The sequence below is a fragment of the Xyrauchen texanus genome, chromosome 25 (assembly GCF_025860055.1).
Source record: "Xyrauchen texanus isolate HMW12.3.18 chromosome 25, RBS_HiC_50CHRs, whole genome shotgun sequence".
NCBI lineage: Eukaryota > Metazoa > Chordata > Actinopteri > Cypriniformes > Catostomidae > Xyrauchen > Xyrauchen texanus.
This window is the reverse complement of record NC_068300.1, coordinates 17,155,142-17,180,947: the sequence shown is the minus strand read 5'-3', so window position 1 is coordinate 17,180,947 and position 25,806 is coordinate 17,155,142. Positions and strand designations below refer to the sequence as shown.

Genomic DNA, 25,806 nt, shown 5'->3' with positions numbered 1-25,806 from the left:
ATCCATGGTGTCTTTTCTTCTCATGTAAATGATAAAGGGAATACATCTCTCCATGTAGACAAATAGAAATGTCTTTTTGTTATTAACAATTTGTATTGATTCAATTCATATAATAAATAAACATAACATAGAATATGGAATCAAATTACATACATAAAGCCCCTTCCTTTGTTTACTGCATAAACAGTAAACAAAAGGCAAGGTGTCCAAGACTCACAAACAAAATACCAGAAATAATCATAAATACATAAATCACAACAGAAAAAAACATGTCTGCGTGTGTGTGTGTGTGTGTGTGTGTGTGTGTGTGTGTGTGTGTGTGTGTGTGTGTGTGTGTGTGTGTGTGTGTGTGTGTGTGTGTGTGTGTGTGTATGTAAATGTATGAGAGAGTAAAGGCAGGAGAGTTTGTATGTACCTGTTTGGTGACTGTGGGCAATGCTCAGAGGGAGAGTCCAACATAAGGGAATAAAGGTAGGTCAGAAGAATCAAGGAATCACCTGGCGCTTCCACTATAGACCTTTATTTTACCGTCACGCCTTGACCATGGAGCTCTTCGGCGACTGAAGATCCTCTGAATTCATCCCACTCCACTTTCACTCAAGAAGTGCAATTATCGGCTATAAAACAAATCCAGCCCTCACGCTCTGGTGATAAGCACTGTCAAATTTGTCCCTTTGTGGTTTCTTCCTCTCTCCTCTGATCGCATTCCTAATCCACATCACAGTACAAAGCAGCAAACTTTCTTTCTCCACACCTCAACTTTACCTCAAACCAGTCTCAAATCTCTGTTGTTTCTCTTTTGTCAACGACCGTTACCTTTATTGTTGACACCTGGTAATCTAACGAGCAGCCATTTTATTTGGTGGTGGTGGATCCTTAAAGTGGCAGTGTGCAGTTCTGCTCCACCACAACCTGAATCAAACAAACAAAAACATGAAAAACATGTACATTAACCCTGTGCATGACAGCGCCAACTAGCGACCATCCTCTAAACTCAAACAGTCCATGTGTGTCTACGAGAGCCCCCGTGACAACTTTTGTGAGACAGAATTACACATCAGAAGATAATCTATAAAACAAACTCCAGCCAGTAGGCAGAATAAACACAAAGAACATGTAGATTCATCCAAATAACTATCCTGAAGGTGTGTTCCTCCACAAAAAATCTCCAGCCGCTAGCTGAACCAGCACAAAAAAAGAAAAAAGGCATTCAGGCAGTCAAATGAATGTTCAGTGAGCCGGCCCATTTGGCTGCTACATGCATGCAACAAATGACCTAATCATTCCAATGTCTTGCATGAAATACTCCCAAACAATGTGCAAATTTATCCACAACACTATCCTGAAGGAGTGTTACTACACAAAACAAACTCCAACTCTAGGCGGAACCAGCACATGAAGAAACAAAAAAGGTGCTCAGTTTCCTTGGACGGTCAAGTGAATGTTCAGCGAGTCGGTCCACTTGGCTGCAACGTAAGTACCACAAATTAACTTATTCAATCCATTGACTTTATGAAGGACATCGATTTCTGGGGACATGTAAATATTTTATGGCCATCCTTAGCATCTATTCTCAATTTGGCCAGGACCATCAGTGCAAAAGCGACCTTCCATTGATGTAAGGGTTTCTTGCATTCCTTGAATCGATCATGTTTCTCTCTTGTCGAATTCACTCTAGATGGACTGACATTTTACTTTCAAATGTCCAGGAATTACATCAGCTTTTAGTCCTTATGTTTCATTAGCATCAATGAAGGAGGTATGTCTGCCGAATGTAAAACTTGAATGTAAATTGCTTTGGATTAAAATGGCTTTTAGGTAATAGAAGTCCAGAATGTCTCCACAATTGCATGCTGAATACAGACAGCTATGAAACGCCAATGGACCGAGGAGCAAAAATGTGGTGGACAGATGGTTAAAATCAGAACTAGGAGCTGGGTATAGAAGGTGGAAGAAAAGGCCAGATTTTCTTTATATGTAGTCTAAAGTGGTTGGACAGGGAAGCTGCAACAATCAGCTGACTGGAGGTCAGTTTGTGTCAGGCCTTTCATGCACAGAGAGACAGCAACACTGTGGCCTTTCTTAAAGACTGAAAGAGACTGACTGAGTGAGGACTTGGTTGGATAAGGACTTAAGGAATCCTGTCAAGGTTGAACCTGATGTGATACAGTAAGTAGCGATTCCATTTGAAATGTAAGAGGGGAAGACTTTAGATTTTCTCTGTGGTTAAAGAGGTTTGACAGAAGGCTTACCTGTGTAGAAATGTATTCAGCATAGCCATGTTTTTTTTTTACCAGCATAAAGGGAGCCTTGTTGGTTACGTTAGTTAGGAAGTCTGATTGGGACACCAGCATACCCGCATCCCATCCCAAATCAGCATCTACAATTCTGGTGACCAGCAATGCTGTTCAACAGAGTATGATATCATCATTCAACTGTCATCCTGGTCTAAAGGTCGCTGATAGCTACACTTTTATTCACAGTTATTATCTCACAAGAATGAGATTGTACTACATCCAAAGGTCATTTCAAATTATACAACTGCTCTGTTTTATCTACTAGTAATTTAAAATACATAAGTAACAGAGACATTCAGATTGCTCTAATTTTGCAAAGTGATTGTATCAACATAAAATTGCATATTCCTGCATTCTGTCTATCCAACACATACTTACATAAATACCAAGCATGCATGCTTGTTTTTACACTTCCTTCCATCAAATAAGAGCCCAGATCAAAATGACTGCCTTTTCTGCAGTCTGTTACTATTGGAAACAGAGGGAAACGTGTTTTTAGCATGACATGTAATCACTCTATTGTATTATGTCACTCGGACATAAGTACATTCAATCTCTAAAATCCCATTGTCTCTGAGGGGAATGAAGATATGGAGATGTCAAATATTCCTTGGCTTTGAGGCAGTTATGCTGAATCAGTTTTAGAGAATTTAGTTATTTCAGTCTGACTATGACTTCGATGTCATTTGATGTCTTCAAATATTGCTCGAGAAGTGCTGTTTTTTCTTTGTCTCTTGTGCAGAATTTTGTATTCATAAGACAACTCACTGATGAAAAAACAGAGAAAGATGAAAAATAAAGAAAAGAAGAGTTCACTCTGTACACAGAGCCACAGGTGTGCTCAGCAGTCAATCACTTAAAAATAAAGGTTCTTCACTGGTTCTGGGGGTTGGCTCTATTTAGTTCTTAAGTTGCTTTGTGTATATGTGTGGGGGGTTTTTTGGCAATAAAAATTCTGAATATTGCATTACGAGTTCTTCATATCAGTGCATTAATTTCTGGTTTCTTTGAAATATTGGCACAAAGATGGTTTTCTAAAAAACTAGAGCACGAAAATGTATTTTTTAAACTCAAAATAAATATATTTTTACTTCAAATAAGAATAAATTAAACTTGTCTCATTATTCTAAAGTAGAGAACTCAGTGTTTTGTAATTTATTCTTATGATTGAAAATGCTTCTTTTTTCTTTTTAATGTGCTTCATAGACCTGTAATTTTGTGTGAATGGTCTGTCTCTTTATGTTTAATGTTAAATAGAATCTTCCACTTTCTCTATATGACATCAATGGCATTGTCTTCATCAGAATGTGTGCCAGGAAGTATAAGTACAATGAATTGTCGAGTCCTGTTCCCTTTGTCCCCTGTCTTGTGTATTGATAGAAATAAGGAAGTCATAAATTCCCTTGCACATTACATTTAACGTGTTGGTCATGAGGAAGTATTAAATACTGAAACATTAAATGAAATGCATAGGTAAAATCTCACTCTGACATTCAAAAATGTATTGGGTTTGGACACTTCGACAAACTTCAAAACATAGTTTGAGTTCTCCCCTGCTCACAGATTTGTTAAATCTTTCAGATATGTGATAGATACATTTATTTACAGAGAGACCAATGTTATGTGTTCATTGTGGGAAAGCTTTAAGACATCCATGTGACTAAATGTCAGAATAGGTGATGAAACTGCTATATAACATTTGCAAACATTAACCTAAGGATGGCGAAATTATTATTTTGCCTTACCATCTGTCCAGATGCTGTAGAAGAGTTGGGCATATAAAGGGTCAAAATTTAGAAAAACTTTTAATTAACAGTAACAGTATAGTATAAAGGACATGACATCGATAAATACATTAGACTTCTAACCAATATGAAATAGGGGGGTGGTGTGTCCAACCAACATATTCTCATGAGAATTCGTCACAATACGAGGTAGTACTTAATTAGTATGAAAACAATTGACTTAAACATTAACCAATCACATGTTGGAACCCGGAAGTTACACTTTCTTCCAAATAACACATCAGATCTTTTTATCAATAATGTCATTGTTATGTTTACGCTCTGGTTAGGGCAAGGTGTTACACTATATGGATTAGTTTAAGGATGGTTTGGGTTAAAGATACAAGAACACAGTTTTGGATTAACACGGAACAAATGCCACATCAGGAACAACAAGGACATGAAGGAAAACAAATCTCGTTGGTGGTCACACTACACTTTGGGCTCCATTCACTCTTAGTCAAACGGATCTGAATATGGGAAAATGGTAACATCAAGTTCATGCAAAGAAATGTACTCCACTGCATACAAGAGTTCAAATTTGACCTGCAAATATGAATGAATAATTAACTGGAACGAATTCAACACCTCGTCCTACTGTGACAAATTCTTGTGAGATTGGGTTGGTCCAACTGAAATATATTTTAAATAAAGACATGAAAATATGAATTGAGGACAGATATGCCACTGCAATTGAAATAACTAACATAAAATAACATGAATAATAACAGTAATAAGAAGGTTGGTTGTCATAAAATTAAACATTTATTAAATGTTTAGAGTCAGACACAGTGAAGACTCCAAGGATAGCTTCTGAAAGCAACCATCAATGACCATAATTTATCCCTGAAAGATATCTGACTTGGCCTCTCATCTCTCGTTTGAGAAAATTCATCCCATCCTCCATCCCCCTCCCATTGCCTTCCTTGTCCTCCCTAGGAGTTTCACTCTGTGCAGAGAGGCAATGTCCTTTTTAGATGTCCTTCAACTGTAAAGAAATAAAAAGCAAGTCATAATGTCTAACCCTATGCTGTTGTAGCAAATGGAACAAAAAAAAAACAAAAACAAATGTGTGAGTTTAATAAAGAAACTGATTTGAATGTTATCCAATCACAAATTAAGCAGCTGGACTTTGGACTTGGGGAGGGAATATCAATCAGCAGAAAAAAATTGTTACCCTGCCCGAGTCATAAGGCACATCTTATGACTACGTGCAATATGTTACAATTTTCATTGTAATATTCTCGTTTTTTGCCAATATGAGACTGGCTTGTGACGCAACTTAAAAAATGAGACTTCCTAGGTTGCCTATTAAAGCCTTTTGGCTGTTTTTATGCTAAGGGAGTGGGTCACTTTTGCCAGGAAAATCCAAAGGATGTGACGTTTATGAACACTCCCGAGAGCCTTGCCTCAGACAGTAGCTTCTCTTCTGCAGCGATAAACAGCGATAACAAAATGCAACACCAGGTAACATTATCTTAGAGATGGAATCCAGCAAACGTCCGGCTCCCAGCACAACACTGACTTCTACACAAACTCAGAGTAAGCCAAAAAAACATTTATCTACTGAATCCAGTCTGGCTAAGCAGGAACATGATCATGGTTGAGCAGGGCATTTGATTCCTGGAGGGACCTTCGTTCAATTTTGGGGATCAAAACCGACCCTGAATTGGCATTCTTCTTACTGGACAGGTAAGTTTACATAACCGCAAAGCATGTGAAATATAGTGCCATAAGGATTGATCTGTGTAATTTTAGCTAAACTGCAATAACACATGAAATTAATGCTAGACAATGTTCAAGATAATGCAAAAAGCTCCATTCATTTGTAGTAAAACTATCATAACTGTGTATTTTTGTTAGGCTACCTCATCTGTCAGCATGATGCCAGTGAATCATGTTCAGTCCCTTTGTACATTTCTTCACTGTTTTGTCTATCTTTCTATCTATCTATCTATCTGTCTGTCTGTCTGTCTGCCTGCCTGCCTGCCTGCCTGCCTGCCTCTCTATCTATCTATCTATCTATCTATCTATCTATCTATCTATCTATCTATCTATCTATCTATCTATCTATCTATCTATCTACCTACCTACCTACCTACCTACCTACCTACCTACCTACCTACCTACCTGTCTGTCTGTCTATCTAAGCTTTCTGACTGAATAAAAGCTAACAAAACTCTAGGAGCATTAGCAACCATGGCCCTTATGTTTACAATTGTAAAACTACATCTGTCCTCCGCTGATAACCTTGCATATTTGCCTGATTTTCTCAGTGACCGTCCATCCTAGGATGTCCCAATACATTGATTGAAGGTAGACAAATCAATAATAACACCAAGCAAATTTTCCTTTCATGGTCACTCAGAAATAATGATTTATTCACCATGAAAGAGAGGTAAGAACATTAAAAACGACCCCCCACACTAATAATTTTTAATCAATGTGGACTATGTTCTTCAAATTTTCCACACATGAGAGGATGCTAATGTGAATATGCATACTGAAAATGAAAGTTACCAAAATTTCCATTGTCCATTGCTAAAGAGGATTAAAGAACACACTTTTTTACACATACAAAACAGACCGCATCTCTTCCATCCACACCCTCTCTTTATCTCGCTATGAGGTTGGCTATGCAAAGGGCAAAGCGGGCGGCCCGCACTCCCACCATAACAGTCCTGACGTCAGCCAGTCACCGCTCCCGTTGGATGCAGCTGCGGAACGGCGAGAGAGACTGAACGGTGATTGAAAGAGGAAAGTTGAACGGCGGTGGCGGCAGCCATCTTAGAACTACCGCACTAATCCGAGATATACATCTCCTGGATCATTTTAAACACCAAGCGAAATTAGATTGTATCGGGCGAGAGGAGACAGAGTTACGTTGTTTAAATCGTTCGGTGTTTTTATTACGAAGACGCGATGCGGATCGGCGGGTTGAAACCTTTCGCTTCTGCAGTCGGTCTGCTTTTAGGACTATTATGCGCGGTGGAGGCATCCAAAGGTAAGATTTATTTCGTCTAAATTAAATGTTACATTTGTTACGTAAAAAAATAAAATAATACAAATTATATTCAAGATTTAAAGGTTAGTCTCTTTAAATTCTGCTAAAATATTAGTCTACACAACAAGAAAAATCTGGAAATAAAAAAATATTGTAAAAAAAAAAAAAAAAATACAAAAGGTTCAGTTAATGACGCTCGTCCTGGAATATCGCGAATGGATGTATGGTCCTGCGCTGTCGCGCGCACCGTACAACGAACCTTATCACAAATCTATTTGTACTGCAATTTCCCGGCTCATACAGAAAATATGTCATTTGATTAATTTCTATGTCCTGTCTGCTGTGAATTGTCCATTTTCCCCTCACGGTTCCGCTTCACTTGACATCTATTTTTGAGCGTCAATCCTTTACAACAAAAATATTCTGTGCCAATAACGTTTTGAAGTCAAATCTGTCTTTTGCATGTACGTTATTTTAGCTACTCCATTCCCCCGGACTGTTTGAGTAATTTTATCCGATAGCTAGACTAACTTGTTTGTGATTTCTATTAGGCCTAATATATACATATAAAGTGATTAAGTGTAGAAATTAAAAGGCCCGTGCGTATTGCAGATCCCTTGTGAAATAGTTGTATGTGTGGTCTGGTTTTTAAAATGCATCTGTTTCATGGGACACACGCAGTCAAATATATGACTGAAGGACATCGCTGCAGGTGCACGCGCAGACAGTACATCACACACACACACACACACACACACACACACACACACACACACACACACACACACACACACACACACACACATACACACATACACGCGGCTATATGTGCGAAGCTTTTGCTTGCGAAACGCTGCCTTCCAGAAATATCTTGCCTGACCTTGTTCATTTTTCTGAAAAGCGGATATCTGACAGTGATTTAAGTTGCACTTTAACGTGGACCAAATGAATGGAATGTCACAATACATACAATTAATATATTGTTTACTTGCAAATACAAATCAAATCCAATATAGCCTATAATCATTCAATAAAGGGGATGACGGTAATAGAGCTCTTCAGGTTGTTGTCCAAAAACCCGGAAGTAAATTAGCCATTGGTTCCCTGGGGATTTTCCTATGGGTTTTTATTAAATTTGCACCAATACCGATTTTTCTCTTTCGATTCCGATATCTGAAATCTCAGTATTGGCCGCTACCATTCCCGATCAGATACCAGTGTTGTTGTTTTTTTGCATAATCAAAAAAGCGGCTGTATGTATAGCTTATTATGAAAAACTTTATTGTTAACTAGTCTACTGGATAATGTTGCAGCACAGTAATTCCAGTCTAAGTCTTCAGTAAGGAGACAGATCTCTGCATTTTTTTAAACTTGTATTTGGAAGTTAAAGTATTCAGATATGTTTTTGTTTAATTTAGTTGAACAAAAAGTGGCTTTGTCATATGACTACTTTAATTGTGCTTTTATGGTTGTTTTTTCCTTTTTGACCCTAATCATTTATTTTAAATTAATTTATAAACTGCCATTGTGACATGACATAACTGAGAACAAATATGCAGATATCTAATTTAAACAGATGTAATTCACTAATCTCACAAAAATGTTCTTCCCGTCGAGCGCTCATCTGCCGAATGAAAACTTCAGGATCAGGATCAAAAGTTCCTCTGATTCACAAATCATGAAGACAATCCAAGCAGGCGATCCAGGCCATTTAAAATGTCTGGATCCTCATGAGCGCATAAGTGCAAGTCTTTCTAGCAAGTCAGTCCACTGTCGGCCATCTTTGGAATGCTCTCGGGAAGCTATTTCCAGTCATGTCAGTGCAGCTCCTATCTACTTGAATGGGAAATGTCCAAAATCTTCAAAACAGTTGGTCAAGATTACAATTAAAGAACAGATTTCAAATCAGCTGTAAAATGTTGACAACACAGGTATCATAAATGGTGATTCTTTACCTCAGATTATACTAAAAAAACTAAATTTTCCCAGCTTTTATAACTAATGCACATGCGTTCTCGAGGTGATTGACAGGCGATGTCTGTATCTAAAAGGTGATTGGCTCTTTTACCTGTAAGGCAGGACTTCCTTTCTACATCCATTGTCCGTTCTAATTTAAATTTTAATAGAATTGGTCCATCTCTGCTAAATAGTCTCTGGTGCTACTTCAAAGTAAAAGCGCTTCACGTGTGCTATAAGAATATGTTTTATTCACTGTGCTCTGTATGTATAGTTTGATTCTGTATTTTTTGAGTACATGCGATTGCTAACATGGACATGCCATCCATGCTTGGGGGACTACTGTGTGTACTATTATTTTCTTCTTCCTAATATATTAACAATTTCTTCATGTGCAAATAAAAGACAAAAATTTGATGACTAAACAGAAATCAGAAGAAACAGTTATCTACCATTTAAAATACAATATAATTTTTTTGTGTGTGAAATTTAGTAAATACAGTCCTAAATAAGCACTTTTTTTTTTTTTTGCAATTTTATGTTTATGTTATTTACTATATTAAATTGTGTGATATATCGGCATTGTATTGGCCGATCGGCCATCCTGCTCTCTATATATTGGCATCACCGTATCTCCATATCGGTCGACCACTAGTTTGCACTCAGTATTTTTATTTATATGGTTGTCTTGGATTGCATTATGTACATGGATCCAGCATCATTCAGATGCAGTAGTTTTTAATGACTTGTGCCTTTAAAGAAATTCACTATTCCCTGTTGGGTCAGTCAGGATTAATTTAATCCCTCAGTGAAATTGTCTAATAACAGGGCAGTTACTGAGATTAAGTGAGCAGTATGCGGCTGGTCATGTGATTCTAACATGGCAGCCTCTATGAGGGGACCCTCTCCATGTAGAATAAAACAGATTTTATATTGTTACTGATATCACAGGAGTTCTCTTCTCATGTGTGTGCTCATGAGTTTATACGTATGTTTCAAAATTACAAATCATTTTCTTAGAAGTAAAACTTTTTAAATGAGGAAAAAACATACTAAGTGCTCCTTTAATCTAAGCAATGTAAGCCAAAAACACATATGATTAATATACTAATGACTCTCTAAATGTTGCTAGGTTTTCAGCATTGGGAAAATTGATTGCAGTGTTGCGCTTGTGAATTCTTGCATGTTTCTCCTTATTTTTCTCTTTTTATTTCTTCTTTTTCTATATTCTGTTTTGGAACACAAATTTAAATGTCAACCTCCACAGATGGTTACTGTGTGTGACACAGTGCTTATTAGCCTTGGATAAGTTTATTACACTTGATGGATTTGACAGGGTTTCTGTTGAATTTGTATAACTTTGTTTTAAACACCTGCTCCCTTCCCTGCTGTTATCAGTTGAGTTGAGTAAAAATTGGCATTGAGGTGTGTTCCTTTGCAATCTGTGACATGGCCAATATATTCTAAAGTGATATTGTGGTGTTTTGGTCAATATTTTAACAAATCTACTATAATCTACTACTGTTAGAGAAGGGTACCATTCTTTATGTCCTTAAAGGATGCCTCAAGCTTGCTATAATGCATCTATTCAAACTGTGTTCCCAGTCTTGCCCTGTAAAAAACACATTTTAAAAGTGGTCAGCGAAATGCAAGTTTCCAAATGTTGAACATACAATAAAGAATGTTGCAGAAGATGTTTATAAAAGGGCTTTATTAGTAGTGGAATTTTGTCACAATTTTGTTTCAAACTAAAGTATTATTCCAAAAATACAGCTCTTGATAGCAGTATCATCTGCCAAAAGTAGGCATACATCTGTGTGGTTAAATGTGATCGGTAATGTTGAGAGACTCATTTTTATTTTAATTTCTGGAATAATAAAGATTAACTAATCAGATGAGATATTGTGAAAGTTTTGATTAAATCTGCATTGGTTGTATATACCAAAGAACTTCATGGATGTTCGTTTAAATGGGCAAACTTTAAACAAATCCCAACTTGCTTTTATTTCTCATAAAACCAAAAGCTACAAACATATTTACAGAAGTGCAGAGGTAGAACTTGTCTGATTAGACTTGCTCATACCTTCTCGTGTTGGGGCAAAAACTTTTAAACCTGAGAAGAACCTGCGAGTAGGGCCCTTAAGCAACACAGAACATTTCATATTGGAGGAGACTTCATATAAACAGCTGCTTGTTCAGCACTCGTGCCCCCCGGTTAAATGTATTGCCTACATCAGCAGAGTGAATTCTGTAGAAGTAATCTTAATTTACATATAGCTTGATGGATAATTTCAAGGATACTTTACATTGAAACTAGAACACATTTGAAGTGTTGCTAGACAAGCTAGACATCCGTTAGCAGTTCTCCTTCGAAGTAACCTGTGAAGGTTCCATTAATTCTGTAAACATGGTAAAAGAAAAAACTCCACATTGATGGATGGATGAAATGAACCGACTCTCTCAGGAGGAGGTACTAGATTCATTGTTCCTCACGTTGAAGTGAGGACAATGCAGTGACTGGTGTTAATGCATACTGTTAGAACTTGATTACTTTTATGATGTATTTTTTATGTTTTGAAAGCACAGAGCAGATTAATTTATCATAGAATAATTGAAATTGTGCATATGTGGAACTCTGTGGATCCAAAATGTTCATATGCTGTGCTGTTTGTTTGTGGAATTTGAACTCTGGGAAACAAAGGGTCTCTTGGCCGAGAGTTTAGATCTGCATGTCACAATGCGCCCACTGTTAAGAACATCTCAGACATTCGAATTAAGTAGCAAATCTTAAATTCCAAGGACTTAACATAACAAATAGCAAACATTTGTCATCTATTAGAAAAATAGCTTCAGTTTTTCAATATTGGTCCAGATGGTGTGGCACAAATTCCTTTAGACAATCAGCTTAGACATAGACGACTGGGCAGTCAGTTGTAATTTCATTGACCCCGTTGCAGGCTGAATTGAGTCAGTGATCTGTCAAGAATAGGTCACTCCATACTGTGTGTTAACTGTCCGTCCATTTGACTCCCATGGATAGTCAGTTGACTGCTGTTGTTGATCTTTCGAAAATAATAAGCTTCAATTGAAATATAGCATGAAGCATGATTTTGTTTGTCTTGATATTGAAATGGAAGCTTTGCTTGCTGGGATCTACTGGGAACTTGGCTGAAAACAACAGCTATTTATGCTGAATATGACCAGAAGAATGCTTGATATGCAGAAGTTGGTGTAAATACTGTATACTGTACAGTGGGGGCCAAAAGTTGAGACCATTAGTGAAAATGCTTTAATGTATGTATTGATATTTTATTATAATTAAAATAATTTATCATAATTTTATAAGAATGCCTTTATACATTAATTTCTGAATTTCTTAGTAGGGTCTTTCCATGTCGACTTAACTATTGGTCCCCAACTCAAAATGTTGTTGTTTTACAAGTGAAAGATAAACATAATTTTGGAGCAAACTACAGGTCAGATCAGTTGAATTCAGCACCCCTTGTTCCATATGCTAATGGTGTGAATCCAAAAATTGGAAAGAAACACTTTTGTGTTGTTTTTCCAAAATGTAAGTTCCTGTAACTTCAGTAGTATTAAAGGAATATTTCAGGTTTAATACAAGTTCAGCTGAATCCACTGCATTTGTGCCATAATGTTGACTACCACAAATAATCATTTTGACTTGTCCCTCCTTTTTTTAAAAAAGTGATGCACTTACAATGGAAATTAATGGGGCCAAGGAGTGTTTAAAGGGAGAAATATGATGCTTATAATTTTATAATAGCACTTATATATTTTATTCTGTTAGATTTTTTTTTGTTGAACAATTTGAGCTGAAAAGTTGTTCTTAGGGTTTACAGTGTTACGTCGTCATGGCAACAACGTTTTTAAATTGGACATACACTCACTGTGCACCTACTTTTTCATGCGATTATCTAATCAATCAATTGTGTGGAAGCAATGAAGTGCATAAAATCATGCAGATACAGGTTAGGAGCTTCAGTTAATGTTCTCATCAACCATTAGAATGGTCAGTGATCTCAGTGATTTTGACTGTGGTATGATTGTTGGTGTCAGATGGGCTGGTTTGAGTATTTCTCTATCTGCTCATTTCCATGGGTTTTCACGCACAACAGTTTCTAGAATTTACTCAGAATGGTGCCAAAAACATCCAGTGAGCGGCAGTTCTGTGGATGGAAATGCTTTGTTAATGAGAGAGTTCAACGGAGAATGGACAGACTGGTTTGAGCTGATAGAAAGGTGATGGTAACTCAGATAACCACAATTGTGGTGAGCAGAATAGCATCTCAAAATACACAATGTCGAATCTTGAGGCATATGGGCTACAACAGTCGAAGACCACGTCAGGCACTTTATTAGGACCATATTGTTCCAAAAAAAAAAAAAAAAGTCACAGTGTGTTTAACTTAACACAGAAAAGGTTAGTATGTGATTTTATCACACTAAAATCATGTTAACACACATATTATTTACATTATCTTGCAAGACCTTTTTCACACAACAGTGCATTTAAATGTTTACAGATTGGCCCCATTGATTGCCATTTTAAGTGCCTCACTCTAACCCAGATTTTTTCTTTTTTTAAGGAGGGACAAGTCAAAAGAATTTTTTGTGTTAATTAACATTATGCCACAAATGCTTTCAAACTTAACTGAGCTTAACTTGTGTTGAACCCAGAATATTCTTTTAATTGATATTGTAATGTCCTTTTATGGCACTTTTCCACTGCACGTTATGGTTCGACTCGTCTTTTCTTTCCTTTTCTGAGCTTGCATTTCCATTGCAGTTTAGCGCCACCTCAACGTGGGTGAGATTATAGGCTGATCGTCATAGTTGCGCTGCCTCTATTGCCTTGATATCATCTTAAACACGACACAAGCTGACCAAAACAATAACACGACCGCTAGCTGTTAACTACTATCTCATTGTGCTGCATAAAGCAGTTGTTGCATGGTGATTTTACACAAGTGTAACAGTTAAATTGGCCTGGTTGTTTTAGAAGCAAACTTCCAGTAGCCGGTCAACTAAATAAAGTGAAGCTTTCAAGCAAAGTATAGAGTTAACATTACAAAATGTACCATCCTCCATTGTGGATCAATGCCAGTCCAGGGCACTCTCCCTCCCATTGCTCGCCAGTTTAGATAGCATCTTTGGTCAACCACTTGCACTTTTCCTTGATGGTTCTGTAGTAACTTAAATGTTTTTTTACCTTTTCTCTACACTGTTGGTAGGTCCGGTGGTAGCCGTGTGCAGCCAACAGCTGAGACACTCATCGCATATGAGTGGACCATCTGCACCTCGCTTATTGACCACAATGTGGTTTTGCGCACAGCCATTTCTATTTTCACAATTCGAAAGTCGCGTGAACATGATACTGTTATCGCTGTTTCTAACTTTAAAACTAGCGGGTTGATGTCGGATATCCAGTGATGCTGGTAGTGACAATTCTCCCTGACCAATCAGTGATCTGCAGGATTTTGACATCACATATAGTATCGGCAGGTACCAGGTACTATCCACATTGGAAAACCCCAAAAAAGCGAGCAGAGTCGAGTTGAGTCGTGTTGTACCGTGCAGTGGAAAAGCCCCATTAGATTCTGGTTTAAAACAAACTTTCCTTTTGTATCTTCATTTTTAAGGCTGTATGGTTAAATCCCATATATATGGGGCTCTCAATGTGGCTATTTATTGAAACCTACATTATTTGACTGGTAACCTTATCCATAAAATCTCGACTTGATTATATTACAGGTCAGGCTAGTTCACATGTGGAAAGCCCATTCATCCAGTGTCTATCTGTGTTAATTGCTCTTTGTTAGCTTGATAAATATATCTCTCTGCTATTCTTTGCCTCATTGCGTCAGCACCGTGGGCTCCATGAGAACAGGTAACCAGAGAGTAGGTGTTACCTGTGCATAGAGGTCTGTAGCACTGCCTCAAGAGACATGAAAAGCAGCTCTGTGTTCCAAGGCTACAGCTCACTTTCACTCTCACTGGGCCCTTGTGTGCCCCATACTGAGCTGTGATTGAGCACCATTCACACCGCCCTGCCCCCACCTGGCTTAAAAACGGCTTTGCCTTGTTGTTCTGTTGCGATTGCTCCAGTGGACAAACAGACTCTTCCTTGAGTACACATTGACCCCTTGCTTTGGTGTAGTTTAGAGCCCCTCCTGTGTGACTGGTGGATATTTTGGGAAATGGGAGACCAGTCTGCATTTGTCTACAGGGTCTTAAACCTCAGCAGACAATCAATTCTCTGTGACTGATTAGGCCCACTTTAACAAACAGTGACCATTTTATAATTCCTGTGCAAACATTTAAGTGTGGCTGTCAAGTTGAAATGCTGACAAATTGAAGCTTGTTTGATTTGTCAGTGTGCCAATACATTTTAATGGCACATGAGTCTCTACAATATAAGTTTTAAAAAGTTCAGGTGATTAGTTGCACATTCTCTCCTCAGAAAATCACAGTTGTGATCTTTATGAATGTTTGCTGGCTGAATAATCATGATGGATTATGTGAATGCTTATGTCTGAGCTCTTAAGGAGATTATTTGTGCTCTCTCATTTGGTTGTGAGGTATTTTGTAATTATCATGGAGAAAAAATCTGAAAGTTTTGGGTTCAATACAAGTTAGACTCAATCAATAGCATTAGTAGCATAATGTTGATTACATTAATGTTGAAACAGAAGAGTTAATCATTGATATGACAATACAAAAAGCGGCTTTAGAATACAATGCATTGTTTACTACCATATTATTGAAAATAGCCAATCATTGGCACACAATCCATTTCACAAGTGAATTTGTCAATCAGTTCGAGATTAATAATGAGGGCTTGTTAAATAAGGACCCGTCAATGTACTACTGCATTAGATATGCTTGTGTAGCATCTCGGGTGCGTTGCGTCATAAACATAAAATGTTTAGGTGACTGTGTCAAGTTAAATATAGTTTAATACTTAGAACACATCTTGAGATCCCTTAGTTCGAATTTGCGCTCCATCAAGTGTTTTGAATGCATGAACGTAACGCATGTTTGTGTTGTTCTGCTGCTAATGGGATGTTTTGTTCACAGTAAAAACTGTGCGTTGCCCATACAGCTGAAGTTTCACTTACTGCCCTCTGGAGTAAACAGGTGGTACTACAAGCTTGCATTTCTCAGGAATCTTCCTTATTACGGTCCGGGGTCGTATGCACATATATATATATATATATATATATATATATATATATATATATATATATATATATATATATATATATATATGCATAAAATGTGGTCACAGTAAGGCACTTGCAAAGTGAGTGAATGGGCCAGTCTATAAACATTCAAATGCACACTGTTTAAAAAGTAAAGCCACAAGAAGTAAACATTATGTGTTAATATGATTTCAGTGAGAAAAAATCTCTTACACAAAGTTGTTATATCAGAAATACTGTACCTTTATCCTGATAAGGTTAGTAAGGTTGTTTTATTCCTCTTGGATTTATCACGCTAAAATAATGTAAAATCCCTGTAGTATTGGATATAACTTTTCACAGATTAGGTTAGTAAACTGTTTGTCTTGTGACTATACTTTTGAAGTACATTTTTTTCAGTGGGTGTTTTAATGTTTATGGCCTGGCCCCATTTACTCCATTCTAAGTGCTTACTGGACTAGCAATTTTTTTCTTACCAAGATGATTATGCCTCATGCTATTGATATAACATTTATTTTATTAAATATGTCTGTATGTGTGCCAGTGTAGCTATCGCAGCTAATGAAACCTGGAAGAGATTAGCATTTCCGAGACATAAATTATCTAGCCACATGTTAGCAACTTGTTAGCTTCACATTTGAGGTGTGTAATTTAAGTTTTTAAACAGAATATGCAGGTTTCTTAAAATAATGTCAACCACAGATTTATTTTACTCCTAAATCAAGCCGTTATTCTTAAAACCCATTGCAAATTCATTAGGGAAGCAATGGTGAATTAGCCTTCTTGGTTGGCCTACAAACAGATGACTGAACATCTCTGTTACAAAAAGACAGAAAAGAAAAAAGGAAATATTAAGCCTTCAAAACCAAACATTTGTATTGAGTTTTAGGATTCTACCTTCATGAGTTGTGTATTCATGTTGCATTAATGCTAATCAGGCTTCTTGGTTTTGTTTTGGAGGTTGAATATCAATTGTTGGGTGATTTGAATAATAGCAGGCCATTGTATTGGTGGATTAGGATATCCCATTGTACTGCATTTATTCATGTGGGAATGTTGTCTACTCAGTAAAGACGTCAAACCATGGCAGCAAATTTTCCATGATGCTTCAAAAAGAGGGCCATTTAAAGGCCTCTTTAAGGAGTAACTTCACACCCATCATGTGTGAAAGCCAATCCAAGTCTGCCGAGGTTGAGATTAGTAGTTATCTTTTACTACCACTGATAGACCTTGAATTGTGAAGCAGCTGTATTCTCTGTGAGAAATCACAGCTCACTTGCTCAAGAGGTGAGAATGAAGGTGTCAGTGGTGTTAATTGACAAAGGCTGCAGTAGATTGCACCCTGGGTGTGAACGCTATCCTCAAAAGGGTTCTGGGCCATACTGACCGGAAATAGCTACCCCTCCCTAAATTTTTTAAACGTGCCTCTGCGTAGGAGTCACAGGAGGAGTCCCAGGAGGAAGCTCAGATTCTTTATTCCAAGTTTATTATGGAAAGGTCGCTTAGGTTGACTTATTATCCAACAAATTCGATTATTGAGGTTATTGAGGTTGACTAGTTTATCTGGAATTGTTTTTCTTATAGAAATTTTCTAGTTCATTTTTTTTTTATACATTTAAAAATTAAATGTACTTTAGTTGTTCTCTTTAATCACCATTGCTAAAGTCATGCACAACCTGATCTCATGAAATTTGAATGACAATGGCAAAACATTTAGCAAGTTTTCCAGTGAAATGTCCAGCAGGGGTCACCAAAAGCAAGTGAAATGATGTTGTAATCAGACAAGGTTTTTAAGGTGAATATTAGATGGATGTTTTAATGAGTAAATGTACCTCCCTAACATAAAACTGTAGCCTAAACCTAACCAACAGTGTCCTAAAAGATAAATGAGAATTGAACAAAACAGACATCCTTAAACTTAACACCTAATCCAAAACTATAGTGTTTTGAAAGCAAATTCGACATGAAAAGCCATAGTACCTGTGATTTGTGTGTAAAAAAACACACAGTTGTTGTAGAGCCTGTAGTGTTAATTTCACCAGGAAACTGAATCAAAACATAGAAAATATTTGCAGTAAAACACTTCCTGCAATTTATAGTATTTATAGTAACTTAAATTGTTTGAGACTAGGTTGGCAGCTACGGCTGGGACAACGCGTCGACGTCATCGATGACGTCGATGCAAAAAATACGTCAACGCAAAATATGCGCGTCGATTCGTCGGACCCAAAACAAACATGGCGGCGCCGGCGAGTAGTAGCAACAGGAGTGGCTCCTCAGACTATCAGAAGTGCAAGGCGGCATGCACTCGTTCCTCTAAAGTATGGGAATTCTTTAATTTAAAAGGAAACGATTCCGTGATATGTCGTCTTTGCAAAATGGAGATGGCCTTCGATTCTAGCACCACGGCAATGCACCAGCACCTTAAGAGGCGCCACCCGGTTGCAGCTGCAGATGACAGAGCACCGTAAGTTTTTTTTCAACTCCCCACTTTGCACTCGATGTTGGAGTAGGCTATAATACGTTGTCGACACCTAAAGTTTTAAACTATAGCTATTAATAATGCGCTTATAGCTATGAATGTCGTGAAAAATACATAGAGGACACTGACAACGCGCTGACAGAAAGGACCAAGCAGGTAACATTTAATAAAGTCTCAACTTTCAAATTTGGTCATTCAAAGAAAATTAAACTATAAATAGGCCTACTATTTTGTGGCTCTTTAATGTGTCGTGACAGATTGCCTCAGTTAAAGCTGCTCGTGAACCGATCATCTTTTCCTTGGTTAATTTATAGCATCAAATAGGCTAAATATGAATGTAGCCTACATCAGAAGGACTTTTGTTTTAACCGCGGAAAGATGTCAGTACAGTAGCCTACAATCCATTATTCAAATTCAAATCCACCGACGTTAATCTTCTCTCTCCTGACTACTTTGTCGGACAGAAATGGCGTATTATGATTGATTGATCAGATCGCCAGTCAATCAAACTCCTGGCAAATGTTTTTTTTTAAACATTTTATACACCCCCACCCCCGATGAAACCGGTATTACCGGTGTTGTCACAAGTCGATTAATCTAATTGAAATCGAATCGGACTGAAAAAAAATGAATCGTTAGATTAATCGATGCATCGAAAAAATAAATCGCTAGATTAATCGTTTAAAAAATAATCGTTTATCCCAGCCCTATTGGCAGCCATACACATTTGTGTCACAAATGGACATGAATGTTACATTTTAGAATGTTGTGTCGAGTTAAAAATATTCAAACTTTAAAAAATACAGTATGTCTTGAGATGTTTGTGATTGTCCCATTCCATTGCACGTGTTCAAAACCATATAGACAGATCAATCTGGGATCACAAAACCAGCCTAATTATACAAGACAGATTTGTCAACTAGTCATTCAGGCAGCCCACCAACAACTAGATTTTGAAAATATGCAGTTTCGCAAATCCTAGGCTGTTTTTTTTTAGAAATGAAAAAAGCATTTGAAACAGTGAAAAAATGGGATTTTGGATATTTAATGGTTGCAGACGCATAGGACTTTATCTCAGTTTAGACGTGGCTTTGTTGCCTAGGAAAACATTACACATGCACATCCAGACTGTTCTGTCTTTATGTTGTGTCTTGAGGAATTCTAGCAGATGGATGCACCAGTGTGCTAACACAATAACCTTTGCCCTCACCTCATCAATCAAACATCATAATGCAAGGACATTTAACTTTGCTATTGTTTCTGAGGTCTGACGATTGAATTAAGATTTCCTAGAATACCAATTGGACCTGCATGCCATTTTTAAGAAGTAAAAGTCCCCATTGTCAAATAATGGTCAAAATTAGGTTGAACACAGTATGTAGCTTAATTGCTTTATGCTTGGCTGCAACATTTACAATGTCTCATGGGTTACTGAGCCAAAAGCAAATTAGTTGCTTCCGTTTGCCATTACTGTAGACTGTTGTTAGCCCTGTTGAGTAATTTATGAACTAATAATTACAGGAAAAGTCTTGTTTGTTTCCTTCAGAGTGGCACCACCCACCATGCAATATTTTCAAGCCCGCCACATCTTTTAAAACAATGAAAGTTTAGTTAAAATCCATTTTAGTTATTTAAAACAATAACCACCTTTTAATATTTTTGTCCCAGGTTTTTTGTTCTAGATTTTATCAGGACATATTCTAGAAAATATCTTTAAAATGTAATATTCTCAATATAAATGTTATAGTATAAAATGCCAATTATGTTTAAGATTCTCAATATAAACTTTAAGAATACAAAATGTAATATTCTCAACAAAATGTAATATTCTCAACAAAAAAAAATTGTAATTATTAAAAGAAATAATCGAGGAATTGCGTGGCGCCATTCGAGTTTCGGACATGTGAACGGCAAGCTCTGATTTCATACTTTTTGTGTCATAAACCTGTGAGATTCGATACACCCTGATTTGTAACTGTCCTAGGAAGACAATATGTCAAAGAATTCAAAATCCTCTGGCTCTGGAGATATTAAAAGACACTAATGTGCTCAAGCTGAAGCCCCTGAGCAGCAGGCCGAAAGCCCGGGAGTCAATTTGGACAGTGAAGGAAATTCGGCGTCAATTGATGAATGTGTCAGCAATGCTGACAAAGGTCGTTGCTGACTTGGAGTATCTTGCTGTAATATGTCAATCAATCACTGCCATGGAGACGAAATTCACTGAGATGGTTACAAGAGAAACAAATCGATTATCTGGAGTCATCGTAAAGGGAATTATCTGCTAACCCGCTAGCGACCAAGGCAGACTTGGAGTGTGTCTGGGAAAAGTTGGAAGACTCTGAGAATTGTAACCTGCTAAACAACATCCAAATTGTTGGTATTCCTGAGGACATAGAAGGCAGATATATGGTGTAATTCCTATATGAGCTCTTCCCAAGTCTTCTCAACATAACAGGCCATAAGCTGGAAAACGAGTGAGCTCACAGAGTTCCGGCTCGGAGATCTGCAGAGGTACACATGCCCTGATCAATTTTGGCCAAATTTCTGATATCATCCAATAAAGATCTTGTGTTACGTGAGGCGAGGTGTAATGGAAGGCTTTCCTGGAAGAACCACAGCATTTAATTGGTCCCAGACTTTGCAAATTCGGAAAGAGAGAAACATGATCGATTCAAGGAATGCAGGAAACACTTACATCAATGGTAGGTCGCTTTTGCACTGATGGTCCTGGACAAATTGAGAATAGATATTAAGGATGGCCGCAAAATATTTACATGCCTACATAAAGTCAATGGAGTGAGTAAATCATTGTATAGTACTCTTATTGCAGCCGAGCAGGCCTGACTCAATGAACATTCACTTGACTGTCCAAGGAAACTGAGCGCTTTTTTGTTTCTTTTTGTGTTGTTCCGCCTAACGGCTGGAGTTTGTTTTGTGGAATATTTCTTGCAGGACATTGGAGTGATTAGGATATTTGTTGAACTCATGCAACAGCCGAATAAGCTGGCTCACTGAACATTTGTTTGACTGCCCGAGGAAACTGAACTGCTTTTTTTTTGTGCTGGTTCCGCCTGCAGCTGGAATTAGTTTTGTGGAGGAACACATCTTCGAGACAGTTATGTGGATGAATCTACATGCTCTTTGTGCTTATGCCTCCTATTGGCTGGAGTTTGTTTTAAAGATAGTTTTCTGTTGTGTACTTCATACACAACAGAAATTGTAAATAATTTGTATAGAAGCACTGGAATTGAGCAATCCGACGGCAAAGTTTTTGCGGGGGCTTTAGTAGGCATACATGGACTGTTTGAGTTTAGAGGGATGGACGACAGTTGGCACTGTTGTGCGCACATTTTTCTTTTTTCTTTTCTTTTTTTTTTGTTCTGGGGGGGATGTTCGGGGTTTGATTGTTGTACTAATGTTGGAATGTGGTCGTTATAATTTTATTTTTGACACGCAATCTATTTTTTCTAATATGTCAAAATGTCAAATGTTAAGATGAGTGGATTGTCTCTCTTCAAGTGGAATGTGAATGCGTTGGGGCACCCCATAAAATAATTTATTTTCTTAACCTTAAGAAATATGATATAGTGTTTCTTCAAGAAATGCATATTTCCCCACAGGAAGCTGAAAAATTTGGTATGATATGGGGTGGACATTTTTTTCTTTAGTGCTGGCTCAAGTAAGAGCAGGGGAGTCATTACATTGATAAGTAAGCATCAATAATTCAAATGTCTCAAACAGATTAAAGATAAATTTGGAAGAGTCATTATTGTTTTAGCTGAAATTCAGGGGCAAAGTTTGATTTTGGCTAATATTTATGCACCTAAAATGATGATCAGGGCTTTTTTATAGATTTTGAAGGGATGTTGAAAGCCGCTGGCACCCCTCATGATATAATATTGGGAGGTAGTGTTGTCACGATACTAGAATTTCTAACTTCGATACGATACCTTGAAAAATATCGATATTCGATACCATTTTCGATACCACAGAGAAAAAAACTGCCACAATATTAAGAGGGTAGAACTGTCTAGAACATGACAAGGAGGTATATTTTACATGAACAAAATGTCCTGAGGTATTGCACTTGTTCAAAAGCCTCTCAGATTGCCATACATTCAAAAACCAATAAAGTGCAAGTAAATAAAAAGTGCAATCTTTTGTATTTCCAAGTCAAATCAAATCCAATCTCAATGTCAACAAAAGATACTTAAACGTCAAGGGGGTTGGGGTTGACTAGCTTTCATAAGGTCTCTCGCTCTCTCCCTCTCTGCGTGCACGCTTATGTATGTTGTGTGCGCGCTATCTATGTTATGCGTGCAGTATGTTCTGTCTCGCGATGTGCGCTATAGATTCCGGGAGATTTGAACTAAATTGCGGGCATCAGGGAGAAGCTATCAATATACGTGGAGACTCCGAACTTCCGGAGACTTGGGATGTCTGGCTTCATATCAAAAATATTTCCAGATAGCACTCCTGCTGTGTTCTTTATCAAACAAAACTGGTCGCTGGGCGCGCATGCACTCGCCATCTTTACATTCACTTCACTTTTGCTATTTAACCAGAGCTGAATGAGAGGAGTGCGAGTGTGTGTGGTGTTTGTCAACGCGCCTTTGGAGAGAAGTGAAAGTGACAGCTCGGCTAGTATCGATACTTAGGGAAATTAGTATTGGTACCGTTCAGATATTTCAGTATCGATATTTATCGAAATATCGATATTTTTGACAACACTACTGGGAGGATACTTTTGATGGACTCCAGGTGTTTACAGCTGTGCCACCTGCTTTGTACTGTTTTTGGGAGTAGCCCAAAAGCAGCAGATACTCTGGGATTGGTGATTACTGCTTCTGGAAATGGTCATGAGGCATTAGTGTATTACTCTCTGTTAATTCATAGTCTGGGGGATGGAGCTTTAACAACTATCAAGAGATTTTGGGAGAAAGATTTAAACTTTGTACTGGAGGAGGGAGTGTGAGGCTAGGATTCTAAAAAACATGAAGTCTGCATTTAGAGATGCAAGGGTGCACCTTATGCGATTCAAGATTTTACATAGATTCTATTGGACCCTCTCTAAATTGTATAGGCTTGGTCTTAATGACACACCCACCTGCTGGTGATGCCAATCAGAAGTTGGAGACACAACCCATGTTTTTTGGTGGTGTGTTAAAATCCAAGAATTGTGGTTGAAGGTTCAGAGTTTTATTTGTGATGTGATGAATTCAAATTTCATTTTGCACCAGACTCTGTATTTTGGGCAATGGTGCGTTCATCAATATGCAGGATAAATACGTAAAACAATTGGGGTTTGACCAGTGTGATAGGCAGGTTATTTTAAGGGGATTGAAGTCGGATGGAGCGCCCTCATTTCCGAAGTGGTTTGTGGAGATGGGAAGGGTGGCAGCTTTTGAGGAGGTGTTAAGTAGAAGGCTGGGGTTTTGGGATATGTTTGATAGAAAATGTGTGTTTTTCTTTGTTATATATCTTCGGATCAATAAAAAAAATTTATTACAAAAAACCAATCAGCTTTTAATATTTTTGGCTTGCATTCTATGTTGAATGGTTATTACATCAGGACATATTACAGAAAATGCCTATATATATATATATATATATATATATATATATATATATATATATATACATACATTTAAGTCAGAAGTTTACATACACCTTAGCCAAATACTTTAAAACTCCACAATTCCTAAAATTTAATTGTAGAAAACATTCCCTGTCTTAAGTCAGTTAGGATCACTACTTTATTTAAAAAATGTGAAATCTCAGAATAATAATAGAGTTCATTAGATATTTCAGCTTTTGTTTCTTTCTTCACATTCTGAGTGGGTCAGACGTTTACCTGCACTTTGTTAGTATTTGGTAGCATTGCCTTTAAATTGTTTAACTTGGGTCAAATATTTTGGGTAGCCTTCCACAAGTTTCTCACAATAAGTTGCTGGAATTTTGGCTAATTCCTCCAGACAGAACTGGTGTAACTGAGTAAGCTTTGTAGTTCTCCTTGCTTGCACATGCTTTTTCAGTTCTGCCCACAAATGTTCTATTGGATTGAGGTCAGGAATTTGTGATGGCCACTCTAATACCTTGAATTTGTTGTCCTTAAGCCATTTTCCCACAACTTTGGAGGTATGATTGGGGTCATTGTCCATTTGGAAGACCCATTTGCAACCATGCTTTAACTTCCTGGCTTATGTCTTGAGATGTTGCTTCAATATATCCACATAAATTTCCTTCCTCATGATGCCATCTATTTTGTGAAGTGCACCAGTCCCTCCTGCAGCAAAGCACCCCAAAACATGCTACCCACATGCTTCACGGTTGGGATGGTGTTCTTCAGCTTTCAAGCCTTACCCTTTTTCCTCCAAACATAACGATGGTCATTTTGGCCGAACAGACCAGAGGAAATTTCTCCAAAAAGTTAGATCCTTGTCCACATGTGCACTTGCAAAATGTAGTTTGACCTTTTTTTGGTGGTTTTGGAGCATTGGCTTCTTCCTTGATTTGTCAGTTTATGTCGATATAGGACTCGTTTTACTGTGGATATAGATACTTGTCTACCTGTTTCCTTCAGCATCTTGGATTGATTTGCACTTCTCGCACCAAATTATGTTAATCTCTAGGAGACAGAATGCATCTCCTTCCTGAGGCTGTGTGGTCCCATGGTGTTTTGCTTGCATACTATTGTTTGTACATATGGACGTTGTACTTTCAGGTGTTTTGAAATTGCTCCCAAGGATGAACCAGACTTGTGGAGGTCCACAAATATCTTTTGATTTTCCCATGATGTCAAGCAAAGAGGCACTGGATTTGAAGGTAGGCCTTAAAATACATTCGCAGGTACATCTCAAATTCAGAAGCTAATTGCCTAAAGGCTTGACATAATTTTCTGGAATTTTCCAATCTGCTTAATGGCACAGTTAACTTAGTGTATGTAAACTTCTGACCCACTGGAATTGTGATATAGTCAATTAAAAGTGAAACAATCAGTCTGTAAACAATTGTTGGAGAGTAGATTTGCCAAAACTAGTTTGCCAATATGAAATCT

The 25,806-nt window shown here is 37.5% G+C and overlaps 1 protein-coding gene across 1 annotated transcript in view; it reads left to right on the top strand.

Moving 5' to 3' along the window:
- The first annotated feature begins 6,805 nt into the window (after positions 1-6,805).
- The window catches only part of LOC127619033 (calsyntenin-1-like), a 58,856-nt gene continuing 39,855 nt past the window's right edge, over positions 6,806-25,806 (top strand). Inside the window, exon 1 of the mRNA XM_052091759.1 lies at positions 6,806-7,085. Within this exon, the coding sequence (XP_051947719.1) occupies positions 7,004-7,085 (82 nt within the window). The 5' untranslated portion in view covers positions 6,806-7,003. The remainder of the gene's footprint in view (positions 7,086-25,806) is intronic.